General features: G+C 39.8%; 1 protein-coding gene across 1 annotated transcript in view; it reads left to right on the plus strand.

The window, feature by feature from the left end:
• Positions 1 to 15,625, plus strand: part of vps13a (vacuolar protein sorting 13 homolog A) — a 361,176-nt gene that overhangs the window by 339,553 nt on the left and 5,998 nt on the right. Inside the window, exons 69-70 of the mRNA XM_059969759.1 lie at positions 12,520 to 12,605; positions 15,151 to 15,274. Coding sequence (XP_059825742.1) covers positions 12,520 to 12,605; positions 15,151 to 15,274 — 210 coding nt within the window. The remainder of the gene's footprint in view (positions 1 to 12,519; positions 12,606 to 15,150; positions 15,275 to 15,625) is intronic.

Below are 15,625 nucleotides of genomic sequence, written 5' to 3' on the forward strand. Positions count from 1 at the left end.
GAAATTGTGATTGAGCACCTGACCAAATGCAAATCAGTCATGGAGTTTGTCTTTACTTATGGCAGTAAATCCACTTGGAAGAAAAATATTTTAAGCTTTGGAATTTGAAGAAATAACACACATAATTTGCCAAAATATACATACTTCTTTAAGGCACAAAACATCAGGATAAGTGTTCCATCCATGACTAATGAAATAAATCAGATATAACTAATTCCAAGGAAGATGTTAGTCAAGTTCCTAGAAATGGTAGTGAGGCCATTGTATGAGTAAGCAAAAGAGGACCAATACATTATTAAGAACAGTAAGAAAGAATATGAGAGTTAATTGACAGGAAACAAGAGTAGATTCTTGGAGCTTCCTGTCATTATGTAAAATGAAAATGATAAGGCTATATGTAGCACAAGTGTTATCTTCCACTATTTGCAGAAATAATCACATCACATTTCCACATTTACTAATGATGCAAAGCTAGATATGATTGTGAGCAGGGAGGAAGATATAAAAATAGACTTCAAGGAGACACAGAGTTGCTGATGAAATGGGACAAGAACATGGTTGATGTAATGTGGATAAATGTGAAGCAGAACTAAAAAAGCAGACCATTATATAAGTGGTGAGAGACTGGGCCATATCGGTGTTCAAAGGGACCCAAGTATCTTCATATACATCAGCGAAAGCCAATATGTAGATGTAACCAAGTTGTGTACTAACCTTCAGTTTGAGAGGAAGTTAGTACTTCAGTAAAGATGTCACATTCCAATTACAGTGCCTTGAAACAGTATTCAGCCTTGAGTGTAACTGAGTATTACAGCCTGGGATTTTGATCAGTTTAATTCTTATTTGTGAATCACATACTCCTTTTTATCACAGTAGAACCCCCAAAACGGAAAATTGTGAAGCATGAAAAACAAAAAAAATTCAAACACTGAGATGCCAGCAGTTCAAAAGTATTCATCATCCTTTCTTCAGTACTTAGTTAAACCACCTCTCGCAGCTATTGCAACCAATAGACTTTTTGGATAAGCCTGTATTAGCTTTGCACAACATTGTGGGCAAGATTTGCCAATTACACCTTGCAAAATTGCTAAAGCTGTGCAATGTTAGTTGAGGAGTGGCAGTGGATTGCAATCTTGGTGTCTTGCTGGAAATGTTTGATGGAATTAAGGTCAGGGCCTCTGAAGGGCATCACTTTTCTTCATTTGAAGCCACTCCATGGTTGCCCTGGCAGCTTTGCTTTGGGTCGTTGTCTTGAAGAATGACGAATATCCTCCCCAGTTTTAGCCTTCTGGCAGAGGCTAACAGGTTTTTATCCAGGATCTTTTATCTTGATCTTCCCAATCCCTGCTGCTGAGAAGCATCCCCATAACATGATGCTACCTCCACCATACTTAATTTTTGGGGTAAGTGCATAAGACAACAAGATATAGGAGCAGAATTGGACCATTTGGTCCATCGAGTTTGCTCCTCCAATTCATCATGGCTGATCTACTTTCCCCCTCAACTCCAATCACCTGCCTTTTCCCCATATCCTTTCATGCCCTCACTAATCAAGAATCTATCAACTATTAACTCTGCCTTAAGTATATCAAATGATTTGGCTTCCATAGCCACCTGTAGCATCAAATTCCACAGAATCTCACTCTCTGGTTCAAGAATTTCTTCCGAATCTCCATTCTAAAAGGACATCCCTCTATTCTGACTGAGGCTGTGCCCTCTGGTCTTGGACTCCCCCCACCATAGGAAACATCCTCTCCACTCTCTGAGGCCTTTCAACATTTGATAGGTTTCAATTAAGTCATACCTCAATCTTCTGAATTCCAGTCTGTAGATGCCCAGAGCCATCAAGCGCTCCCCACATGACAAGCCTTTCAACCCTGGAATAATTTTTGTGAACCTTCTTTAAATCCTCCCTAATGTCAGCACATCCTTTCTTAGATAAGGAGCCCAAAACTGCTCAGAATATTCCAAGTGAGTGCTTTATTAAGCCTCAACATGACATCCTTGCTTTTGTATTCTAGTCCTCTCAAAACGAATGCTAACATCACATTTGCCTTCCTCACCACCAGCTCAACCTGCAGATTAACTTTCAGGGAATCTTGCACGAGGGCTATCCTCTACGCCTCAGGTTTTTGAATTTTCTTTCCATTTAGAAAATTCTACCATTTTATTTCTTCTACCAAAGTGCATGACCATACACTTCCTGACACTATTAAATCTGCCACTCCTTTGTCCATTCTCTGAATCTTAGTCCTTCCATAGGTTTGCTTCTTCCTGAAAACTACCTGTCCCTCCACCTATCTTTGTATCATCCGCAAACATGGCCACAAAGCCATCAATTCCGTCATTCAAGTCTTTGACATATAACATAAAAAGAAATAGTTTCTACGCAGTCCCTGTAGAACACCACTAGTCACCGGCAGCCAACCAGAAAAGGCTCCCTTTATTCCCACTTTTTTTCTTCTGCCAATCAGCCAATGCTCTATTCATGCTAGTATCTTTCCTGAAATATCATAGGCTCTTAATTTGAAAAGAAGCTTCATGAAGCACCTTGTCAAACCTTTTGAAAATTCAAGTATACAACATCCACCAATTCACCTTTGTCTCATTCCCATCTAGATATGTCCATACATGGCTTCCTCTACTGCCATGATGAGGCCAAACTCAGGTTGGAGGAGCAACACCTCATCTACCATCTGGGTAGCCTCCAGCCTGGTGGTATGAACGTTGAATTCTCCAATTTCGGGTAATTCCCTCCCCCTCCTCCTTCCCCTATCCCAGGTCCCTCTCTGCCTCTCTCCCCTTTTAACTTCCTGCTTCTTTATCTCTACAGTTCTTTCATGCTTATCCCCTCCCCCTTCCCCCTTTTTCTTTCCTCTGATTGGTTTTCCACCTGGCACCTCTAGGCCCTAACCCCTCCCTTATCTCTATTACTGGGCTTCGGCCCTCTCTTCTCCCCCCCCCCCCCCCCACCATTCCTGATGAAGGGTCTTGGCCCGAAACGTTGGCTACTCTTTTCTCACGGGTGCTGCCTGACCTGCTGAGTTCTTCCAGCTTTGTGTACATATGCCTTTGTATATCCTGCTTGTAATTTCTTCAAGGAATTCCTACAAATTTGTTAGGTGAGATTTTCCCTTAAGGAAACCAAGCTGGCCTATTTTATCATGTGCCTTCAAGTACCCTGAAACCACATCCCAAAGAATTGACTGCAACATCTTCCCAACCATTGAGGTCAGACTAACTGGTCTATAATTTCCTTTCTTCTGCCTCTCTCCGCCTTTGAAGAGTAGAGTGACATTTGTAATGTTCTATTCTCTGGAACCATGCCAGAATAAATTGATTCTTGAAAGATCATAAGTAATGCCTCCGCAGCCCTCCAGCCACCTCATTCAGAACTCTGGAGTGTATACCATCTGGTCCAGGTGATTTATCTACCTTCAGACCTTTCATTTTCCCAAGAACCTTCTCCCTAATAATGGCAACTTCACAAACTTTTGCCCCCTGATAATCTTGAATTTCCGGCGTACTGGTAGTGCCTTCCACAGTGAAGATTGATGCAAAATACTTATTCAGTTTATCCGCCATTTCCTCGTCCCCCATTACCTTTGCATCATCATTTTTCAGCATCATATCTATTCTCACTTCTCTTTTATACTTTGTGTATGTGAAGAAATTTTCAATATTTTTAATATTAATGACTAGCTTACCTTTATATTCTATCTTAAACTTCTTTATGGCTTTTTTAGTTGCCTTCTGTTGGTTTTTAAAAGCTTCCCAATGCTCTAAGATCCCCACTAATTTTTGCTCTATTATGTGCCCTTTCTTTTGCTTTTATGTCGGCTTTGATTTCCCTTGTTAGCCAAGGTTGCCATCCTGCCTTTAGAAAACTACTACTTCAGTGGGATGTGTATATCCTGCATCTTCCAAATTTCTCCCAGAAATTCCAGCCATTGCTACTATGCTGTTATCCCTGCCAGTGCTATTTTCCATTCAATTTCAACCAGCTCCTTGCTCATGTCTATGTAATTCCCTTTACTCCACTGTAATACTAATATACCTGACTTCAGCTTCTCCTTTTCAAATTGCGGGGTGATTTCTATCATATAATAATCACTGGCCTCTAAGGGTTCCTTTACCTTAAGCTCTCAAATCATTTCTGGTTCATTGTACAACACCCAATCCAGAACCCTAGAGGGATCGACCACAAGCTGCTCTAAAAAGCCATCTTATAGGTATTCAAGAAATTCCCTCTCTTGGGTTCCAGCAACAACCTGATTTTCCCTATCTTTCTGCATATTGAAATCCTCCACGACTGTTGTAACATTGCCCTTTTGGAATGCATTTTGTATATCCCATTGTAATTTGAAGACCACATTTTTTTTTGTAATTCTGTATATAACTCCCGTCAGCATTTTTATAACCCTTGTTTTCTACCCACAGTGACTCAACACCTTCTGACCCTATGCCACCTCTTTCTTATGATTTGATTTCATTTTTTTATCAAAAGAGCAATGTCACCCACTCTGCCTACTTAACAGTACTTCCGATACAGTTGGTACCCTTGGACATTAAGCTCACAGCTATGATCTTATTTCAGCCACAGTTAAGTGATACCCACAGCATCATACCAATCTGTAAGTATACTACAAGTTCATCTACCTTATTCCGTATACTACAGTTTTGTATTCACCCTTTTTAATTTCTTCCGCCTTTTGGCTGCTCACTCTCCCCTTTGTGAATTTTGTGGACCCGATCTGAGACATCCTAATCCTGGCAGCTTTGAGGCACCCACAGAATTTACAACCACCTTGCCTTTTCACAGTCCAAAAGCTACAAGTCTATGACTGTGTGAAAAACTCTTCACTTGCCTGGATTGCTGTGTTATCTGTTGCTGCTACATTGCTGAACATTCTAGGTATGCTATGTTGGTGCTGAAATGTGTGAGGACACTTGTGTGCTGCCCCCCAGTACATCCATAGTTTGTGTTGGTTGTTAATTCAAACAATGCACTTCACTGTATATTTGATTTATATTTGATAAATCAATCTGATCTGAGCAATAGATCATTTGCTAACAAGGAAATCATGTTATGGGGTCATTATAGTAATGTGGTGCTCAGCTTAAAGATGCTCTACTGCCTCACAAATGTTAGAGCAAGCTTAAGGGTCTAAATTCTATATCCCTGTTATTTCTGCTATTCCTTGACGTAACTCCACTATCATACTCAGAAGGCACAATAATATCCAGGAGAAAGCAATGTTCTTGGTTAGTTTCCTCCTTAGATTCTTCTTCCTTCATCTCTTCTACTTATGACCTCCCAGCTTCTCACATCATCCTCCCTCCCTCATCTACCCATCTTACCCCTCATGTGATCTCACCTGCCAGTTGCCTCCTGCTTCCACCAACATCTCTTTTCCAGCCTTGATGGAGGGTCTCAGCCCAAAATATCAACTTTTTATTTCCCTCCATAGATGCTGCCTGACCTTCAGCGTTTGGTATGTTTTGCTCTTGATTAGTTCCTGTTTACAGTGCCTATAAAACATATTCACCCCCTTTGGACATTTTCATGTTCTATTGTTTTACAACATTAAATCACAGTGGACTTAATTTGTTTTTTTTTATGCTGATCAACAGAAAAAGACCCTTTCCTGTCAAAGTGAAAACACAAAATAGTTGATTGGATAAGTATTCAACATCCCTCTCCCACACATGACACATCAAATCATCACTGGAGAAGCCAATTGGTTTTAGGAGAATTAGTTAAATGGAGATCGGTTTTTAGAGACCTGTGTGCAGTCAAGGTGTTTCAGTTGACTATAGTAAAAATACATCTGTATCTGGAAGGTCCAACTGCTAGTGAGTCAGTATCCTGGCAAACACTACACTCTGAAGACAAAAGAACATGCCAAGCAACTGTGAGAAGGTTATTGAAAAGCACAAGTCAGGAGATGGATACAAGAAAATTTCCAAGTCACTGGATATCCCTTAAGACAACCATCAAGAAATAGAAAGAACATAGCACAACTGTAAGTCTGCCTAGAGTCGGCTGTTCTCAAAAACTGAGTGGCAGGCAAGATGGGGACTAGTGAGGGAGGCCTCAAAGAGACCTATGATATATCTGGAGGAGTTATAAGCTTCAGTGGCTGAGGTGGGAGAGACTGTGCATACAATAACTGTTGATTGAGTGCTTCACAATTTGCAGCTTTAGAGAATGCCACTATTGAAAACTACCATGAAACCTCAGCTAGAGTTTGACAGAAGGTATATTGGAGATTCTGAGGTGAGCTAGATGAAGGTTCTATGATCTGATGAAACAAAAATTGAGCTTTTACGCTGTTAGTCTAAACACTACATTTGGTGTAAGACAAACACTACACATAATCAGAAACACATCATTCATACCGTGAAGCATGGTGGTGGCTGCATCATGCTATGCAGATGCTTCACTGCAGAAGGCCCTGAAAAGCTTGTGAATGTAGAGGGTAAAGTGAATGCAACGAAATACAGGGAAATCCTAGAGGAAAACCTGATGCAGTGTGCAAGAGAACAGTGACTTGTGAGAAGATTTGTTTTCCAGCAAGTCAATGATCCCAAGCATAAAACCAAAGCTACACAGCTACAACAAAGTTAATGTCCTCGAATGGCCAAGTCAGAGTCCAGACCTTAATCCAATTGAGAATTTGTGACTGGACTTGAAAAGGACTGTTCGCTCGTGATCCCCATGCAATCTGACAGAGCTTAAGCAGTTTTGTAAAGAAGAATGGGGAAAAATTGCAGTGTCTAAATGAACAAAGCTGATAGACCTATCCACACAGACTCAAGGCTATAATTCTGCCAAAGGTGCATCTACTAAATACAGACTTGAAGGGGGTGAACACTTATGCAATCAATTATTTTGCATTTTATATTTATAATTAACTTGGATCACTTTGTAGAGATCTTGTTTTCACTTTGACACAAGAGTCTGTTGATCAGTGTCAAAAAAAAAGCCGAATTAAATCCACTTTGATTCAAAGTTGTAAAACAATAAAACAGGAAAACTTTGAAGCGGAGTGAATACAGTACAGTGCCTGCAACTCCTACCTGCAAGTAAGGGAGCAGGTACGGGGAACAATTTCTGAAAATACCCCATAAAGTCCAGTGGTTGACAGAAAAGAATTTTGAATTTAAGCAATAAATGCCAGATAAACGTTAATCCAGTGAAGTGTGAGACAACATGGTCAGGATTCTACAAGGTAAAAGAATATATAAAAATAGTGGGAAAGTTAATGGAAGGTATTCTAAGGGACCAGATATGAGTATTTGGATAGACATGAACTAATTAAGGATAGTCAGCAGGGCTTTCTGCTTGGTAGATCATCTCTAATCAATCTTGTAGAGTTTTTCAAAGAAGTTACCAGGAAAGTTGATTGAAGGCAAGGCAATAGATGTTGTCTACATGGACCTTAGTAAGGCATTTGTCAAGATCCTGCATGGGAGGTGGGTCAAGAAGGTTCAGTCACTTGCCATTTAAGATGAGGTAGTAAATTGGATCAGAGATTGGCTTTGTGGGAGAAGCCAGAGGCTGATAGTAAATGGTTGCCTCTCATACTGGAGGCCTGTGACTAGTGGAATGCCACAGGGATTGGTGCTGAATCCATTGTTGTTTATCATCTGTATCAATGATCTGGTTGATAATGGGGTTAACTGCATCAGCACGTTTACGGATGACACGAATATCGCAAGTGTAGTAGAGAGCGAGGTAGACTGTCATGGCTTGCAGCAGGATCTGGACCAGCTGGGAAAAATGGGCTGAATCATGGCGGAGAGAATTTAATGCAGGCAAGTGTGAGGTGTTACATTTGGTATGACTAAGCAGGGTAGGTCTTTCACAGTGAATGGTAGGGTACTGAGGAGTGCAGTACAACAAAGGGATCTCGGAATACAGGTCCATAATTCCTTAAAAGTGGTGAAACAGGTTGATGGGTCCCTAAAGCTTTTAGCACATTGGTCTTCAAAAATGAAAGCATTGAGTACAGCAGATGGGATGTTATATGGAGTTGTATAAGACATTGGTGAGGCCTAATTTTGAGTGTTGTGTGTGGTTTTGGTCACCTACCTATTGGAAAATGTAAATAAGGTTGAAAGAGTATAGAGGAAATTTACAAGGATGTTGCCAGGTCTGAAGGACTCAAGTTATATGGAAAGATTGAATAGGTTAGGACTTTATTCCTTGGATAGAGCGGAACAGGTGGATGTCATAGACTTGGACTTCCAGAAGGTATTCGATAAGGTGCCATACAAGAGACTTATAAATAAGATATGGATGCATAAGAGTCAGAGGAAGTGGATTGGTTAACCAATAGAAGGCAGAGTGTTGATATAAATGGGTGTTTCTCTGGTTGGCAGTCAGTGGTGAGTGGGGTGCTGCAGGGGTCGGTGCTGGGCCCACAGCTGTTTACCATTTACATTGATGATTTGGAAGAGGATACTGAGTGTAGCATAGCAAAATTTGCTGATGACACTAAACTGAGTGGAAAAGCAAATTGTACAGAGGATGTGGAGAGTCTGCAGTGGTTGGGCCAAGCTCTGGCAGCTGGAATACAATGTTGGTAAATGCGAGATTGTCCACTTTGGAAGGAATAATGGAAGAGCAGATTATTATTTAATTGGTGAAAGATTGCAACATGCTGTTGTGCAGAGGAACTTGGGAGTGCTTGTGCATGAATTGCAATAAGTTGGCTTGCAGGTGCAACAGGTTGTTAAGAAGGCAAATGGATTATTGGCCTTTATTGCTAGAGGGATTGAATTCAAGAGCAGGGAGGTCATGCTGCAACAATACAGGGTACTGGTGAGGCCACACCTGGAGTACTGTGTGCAGTTCTGGTCTCCATACATCAGGAAGAATATACTGGCTTTGGAGGCAGTGCAGAGGAGGTTCACCAGGTTGATTCCAGAGATGAATGGGTTAACCTATGAGGAGAGATTGAATCGCCTGGGACTATACTCTCTGGAGTTCAGAAGAATGAGAGGGTATTTTATAGAAGCATACAAAATTTTGAAAGGGATAGATAAGATAGAAGTAGGAAAGTTGTTTCCATTGGTAGGTGAGACTAGAATTAGGGGACATTGCCCCAAGATTCAGGGGAAAATATTTAGGACAGAGATGAGGAGAAACTGTTTTTCCCAGAGAGTGGTGAATCTGTGGAATTCTCTGCCCAGGGAAGCAGTTGAGGCTTTTTCACTAAATATATTTAAGATACAGCTAGATATATTTTTACATAGTAGGGGAATTAAGGGTTATGGAGAAAAGACAAGTAGATGGAGCTGAGTTTTCGGACAGATCAGCCATGATCTTATTGAATGGCAGGGCAGGCTCGATGGCCTACTCCTGCTCCTATTTTTTATGGAACGTAGAAGATTGAGAGGATTTTTGTTAGAGGTTTCCAAAATTATGAGGGGTATAGATAGGGTAATTGCCAGCAGGATTTTCCCACTGAGGTTAGGTGGGACTTAAACTAGAGGTCATGGGTTAAGACCATAAGGCATAGGAGCAAAATTAGGCCATTTGGCCCATCGAGTCTGCTCTGCCAGTGAAAGGTGAAAAGTTTAAGAGGAAAGTGAGGGGAAACTTATTCACTCCGAGGGTCATGAGAGTTTGGAGCAAGTTGCTGGCACACTTGGTGCATGAAAGTTCGATTGCAATGTTCAGGAGAAGTTTGGATAGCTACATGGATATGGAGAGCTATGGTCTTAGTGCAGGTTGATGGGGGTAGGCTGTTTAAATGGTTCGGCACCTGCTTCTATGCTATACATTTTTATGACTCTCGTGGAATAATGATTATCATCAAAGAACATGCAATACAAATACAAATATTTTATTGTCACCAAACAATTGATACTAGAGCGTACAATCATCACAGTGATATGTTTCTGTGCTTCGTGCTCCCTGAAGTACAAATCGAAGTATAATAAAAATTTTAATTATAAATCATAATTAAAAACTAGAAAAGGAAAGTACAGTACTGCAAGTTAGGTCCAGATATTTGGAAGGTACGGCCCAGATCCAGGTCAGGATCTGTTCAGCAGTCTTATCACAGTTGGAAAGAAGCTGTTCCCAAATCTGGCCATATGTATCTTCATGCTCCTGAACCTTCTCCTGGAGGGAAGTGGGACAAAAAGTATGTTGGCTGGGTGGGACTTATGCTTGATTATCCTGGCAGCACTACTCCAACAGCGTGTGGTGTAAAGTGAGTCCAAAGATGAAAGACTGGTTTGTGTGGTGTGATGTGCTGGGCTATGTTCACGATCTTCTGCAGCTTTTTCCGGTCTTGGACAGGACAACTTCCATACCAGGTTGTGATGCACCCTAGAAGAATGATTTCTATGGTGCACCTATAAAAACTAGTGAGGGTTTTAGGGGACAGGCCAAATTTCTTCAGCTTTCTCAGGGAGTAAAGGCACTGGTGGACCTTCTTGGCAGTGGACTCTGCTTGGTTAGACCGAGTCAGGTCATCTGTGATATTCACCCCGAGGAACTTAAAGCTTTTGATCTGTTCCACCTGTGCACCACTGATGTAGATGGGGTCATGTGGTCCACTACTCCTTCTGAAGTCACCAATTCCTTCATCTTGCTGATGTTGAGGGATATGTTATTATCTTTGCACCATGCCACCAGGTTCTTAATTTCCTCTCTGTACTCAGACTCATCATTACCCAAGATACAGCCTACAATTGTGGAGTCATCAGCAAACTTATATATTGAGTTTGATGGAAACTTGGCTACACAGTCATGGGTGTACAGTGAGTACAGCAGGGGGCTGAGTACACAGCCTTGTGGGGCACCAGTGCTCAGAGTGATTGTAGAGGAAAGCTTGTCCCCTATTTTTACAGCCTGGATCCTGTCTGTGAGGAAGTTGAAGATCCAGCTGCAGATCTGAGTGCTAAGACCCTTGAGCTTAATTCAGGTGAAGTAGGGATTTATAAAATTGGAAGGAACCAGTTCCCTCAGCGAAGTGACCTAAAACAAAGGTGCCTCACTTTAAAGTAATATAAGATGAAGCAAATATACATTAAAACATTGACAGTGATAGATAGCTGGAAGTTGTGAACTGGAATAGATGCAAAGGCAGAAAATCTCAGTAATTTAAAGTGTCTGGAGGTTAATTTGAATTACTACAATCAAACAAGCTGTGGTTCGAGTGCTGAACGATGTGATTAGCTTGGATAGCTCCTTTTGACCGACATGAATGGTTCTTGTCAATTGAATCTTACTTAGGTGATTCCATTACATCACCTAGGTTTGAAAAATATGCTACAATTGCTGTGTGAAGCTCTTGGAACTCCTCATCCAGCGGTCTTGTAGGAGTACTACAGGTCTTTAGTTGTTCAGGACACCATCATCGTTTAAAGTAAAATTACAGGTGGACATTGTAAGTTGATCATGCCTCTGGCTACATATTATCATTATTAATTTTCTTGTAAGCTTCTATTATATTTTTATTCTTAAGCTTGTGTGCCTCTCTCAGCCCATTTGTTTTTAAAAATTAACTCTGTTCTTGGTAAAGGGTTTTGCTCTACCACTGGGCTTTCAAAGTTCAAAGTAAATTTATTATCAAAATACCATATACAACCCTGAGATTTGTTTTCTGAGGGCATACTCAATAGATCTATAGAATAATAACCATAACAAATTAAAAGACCACACAACTAGACCAGGGTGCAGAAGATAACAAACCATGCAAATACAAAAAGAAATAATACTGTAAATAAATCAGCAATAAATATTGACAACTTGAGATGAAGAGTACTTTCACTGATGGTGCAATTGAGGTTGAGTGAAGTTATCCCCTTTGGGTCAAGACCCAGATGGTTAAGGGGTAGTAACTATTCCTGAACCTGGTGATGTGAGTCCCAAGGCTCTTGTCCCTTCTGCCTGATGGCAGCAGCGAAAAGAGAGAATGACCTGGTTGGGTGGGTGGTGGTTGTCATGAGCAAACTTGAATATGGAATTGGAGCTGTACGTAGCCACACAGTCATAAGTGCAAATCGAGTAGAGCAGGATACCAAGCACAATGCCTTATGGTGCACCTGTGCTAATGGAGATGGTGAAGGAGATGTTGCTGCCAATGTGATCTGACTGGGATCTGCAAGTGAGGAAACGCAGGATCTAATTGCAGAAGGGCGTATTGAGTCCAAGGTCTTGGAGCTTGTCAATGAGATAATTAGTTACTATTAACCTCTCACTGGACATGGATATTTTTAAACCACAAGTGATCCTTCCAGGAGGTTGTTTGAAATGTAATGAAGGATCGCAAGGATCGTCAGCCAAGGCTTGTCTCTCTTCTGATTATTTGTGCAATGATCATTAATGCTGGCAGCAGTTGTAAGGATTACATAAAGCTTGTGGTACAAACTACAAATGTAGTTGCTAACTCTTATATTAATGAGTTTATACAGTTATTTCATTCATATCTCCATTAGTTTATAATGCATCCAAAGTGAAAAGATTGTTTATTTTATCACATTTCTTTTTCCTAGAAAATTGAAAATGGAAGATTTGCCAAATTCAAGTACTTTTTTCACAAAAAGATAAATGACTCAGACTTGTTTATGATCACAAAAAGGTAAGATTTTAAGTCATTAGACAAGTTTAGAAAATCTGCTTGGAAAACTGGTATGTTTTCAATCCACATTTAGCACTTTAACTTAAAAACCAATAGTACACATTCAAAATGCTGAAAACAAGAATATATACAAATTTTCCCACATCAACCATTGTTTTGCATTATTTTCAGCATTTCACCATTTTAATCTTTGAATGGAACTTAATTTTAACTGAATTACCCTAACTTGTTAGATGAGAATGCTATCAAAATTAAATGACCTATCCCATAAATGGACTTCTCTCTCATTCAATACAAAGATTGCCTTTTATCTGTCCAAATTTATGTAAACATTGTAAGATGTAGGAATGGAATAGAAATCCCTTGCCATTGCATTCCAGTTTATTGTAATCAATTATCTACACTATACTGGTGATGATTTCATTCATCATTTACCTGACAAAGACCATAAGTCAGTTTCACAAATGTATTTAATATTTCTCAAACAAATAACTCCTATTTGGTACAAATGGGATAATTATAAACTTTGCCATAATACTGGCATTATTAAAATAAGTATTTCTACTGCACTAACCCAACATAAAAATTGATTTTAAAGCACAACAGCTCACTTCCTGTCCCATTTGTGGAAACAAGTCATTCTCAATCCTAGTGGTTTGCCCAAGATTATCTTACAAACCAAAACTGCATCATTGCACTTGCTGATATGACCTATCTTGCTTGATCCCGACAAGTCTTGTATCCCATTGTTCAATGACTGAAACACAGTGGAGATTCCACAGCCCTTTAAGAGCTGATCTACAAAACATTGTTTCTCATGTCAAATCAAAGGAAAAAAATTTCAAAACCTGTCAACAATTAACTAAAAATTAAAAACTAAATAATGAGGCTAAAAAAGGATTCATCCCCTTTGTAATTACTATGCTAACTTTCCTCAGGTGCAATATACTGTTACCTTATCAACTCATCCAATTTGCTGTTGTAGAAAATTGGAGGATCACCTGTTTTCAATGAATTCATAAGAATAAATGCGCCCTCTGCCTGTAAGGTCCAACAATATAGTAGATTGTCAACAGAACAAACCAAATAGAAGACAAAATAGCATTCAAAACAAATCAGGGAAATGATAATAGAAAAGCACAAATCTGGGGAAGGGTACAGGACCATCTCAAAGGCACTGAACATACCTCAGAGTTCAGTGCAGTCTATTGTGAAAATGTGGGGGGAAAAATATGAAACCACAGCCACACTGTATAGATCTAAATCTAGGCACCAGAGAAGAATGGCACTTGGAGAGGCAACTGTAATGCCAATAGTCACTTTCAGTGAGCTGCAGAAGTCAGTGACTGCAGCTGGAGATTAAGTTTGTGGCTCCACAAATACAAGAAAGTTAATGGGGAAAGAGAGGCAACGAAGAAGCCTTTGTTTTTTTTTTAAAGCATATCTGTGCCTGTAAAGATTTTGCAAAGTGTCACTTAGAAGATTCTGTAAAGATGTGGAAGGTCTTGGTTGGAGGAGACAAAAGTAGAATTTTATGGCCTCAACACTAAGTGGTATGTGTGGCGTAAATCTAATACTGCACATCAGCAAGGTAACAGCATCTCTACTGAAAAAGTGTGGTGGAGGTAGCATCATGCTATTGGGGATGCTTCTTAGCAGCAGGTATTGGAAATCTGATCAGAATTGATGGGAAGGGGAATCCTGCTAAATACAGAGATGCTGAATGAAAAGGCTTAAACTGAGAGGAAGTTCATCTTTCAGCAGGACGTTGACCAAAAGTAAATTGTCAGAGCAACCATGGCGTGGCTTCAAACAGAGAAAATAAATGTCCTCCAGTGGCCTAAAGATTGCTGTCCACCACCACTCCCTACTTAACCTGGCACAGCATGAGCAATTTTGCAAGGAGCAAGATTTGCCCATTCCTCCATCACATTGTACAAAGCAAATAGAGACTCATCCAAACAGTAATAAAGGAGAGAAAATATGTAGATACTGGAAATCCAAACAACACACAAAAAATACTGTAGGAACTCAGCAGGCCAGGCAGCATCTATGGGAGAAGTGTACATTCGCTGTTCCGGGCCTCAGACTGTATTCTCTTCCATAGATGCTGCCTGACCTGCTGTAATAGCTGGTTCAACTAAGTAGTGAGTAAAGGGAGGTGAATACTTTTGAACTGCTGGCACTTAGGTTTTTGAATTTTTATCTTTTCATGCTTTACCATTTTCCCTGGTCCTGGGGCATTACTCTGAGGAAAGAAAATAGCATGTGATTCACAAGTAAAATTTCACAGTTACATTGAACAAAATTCCTGATTGTAATACTCACCTATGTGAATTATTTTATAAGGCACTGTATAGTGGAAAGCTAAAGCATGAGCCAGCCTGGATATTCATTAATGTATTTCCTCATTAAGTTCAATTCAATTGTTAGAAATTGTATGCTGTCAATTCATGTTTACAGAATGATATGCTAAATACTATTAACCATTAATGTCTTGGTGTGTCTTTTGTTAATCTGTTCCATCAAAATTTATTTTTTCCAGTGGAGTCTTTTTTGTAACACAAGGAACATTTGGTCAGTTGACCTGTGAATGGCAGTACAATTTTGAAGAATTCACTAAGGAGCCTTTCATTGTTGATGGGAGGAGGTTGCGCATTGAAGCCAAAGTAAGAAAGTGATGCTTAATGTTACTTGAAGGATTATGAAACAATACGTTTTATCATGTTGGTTTCATTTACATGTATATAGTTGTCATCAGGAAATTGCAACAAATCATTCAAACCTATCTTTGTCTCCCTCTTATTATAGGAGCCTTATTCTGTTTACTTTAGATATTTTATACAACTGTAGATCATAGCTGAGTATGTTTTAACTCAAAACTAATGACAATGACAGTGCATTTGAAAAGTGTATTCATTCAATCTAATCATTAAGTATTCAAATATCATTCCTGGTGCAGCTTGCAAAATTCCTCTTCAAGTAACTTACAACTTCATGTTTAGTATGGCTACATCAAA

This window comes from Hypanus sabinus, chromosome 5, assembly GCF_030144855.1.
Source record: "Hypanus sabinus isolate sHypSab1 chromosome 5, sHypSab1.hap1, whole genome shotgun sequence".
Lineage (NCBI taxonomy): Eukaryota > Metazoa > Chordata > Chondrichthyes > Myliobatiformes > Dasyatidae > Hypanus > Hypanus sabinus.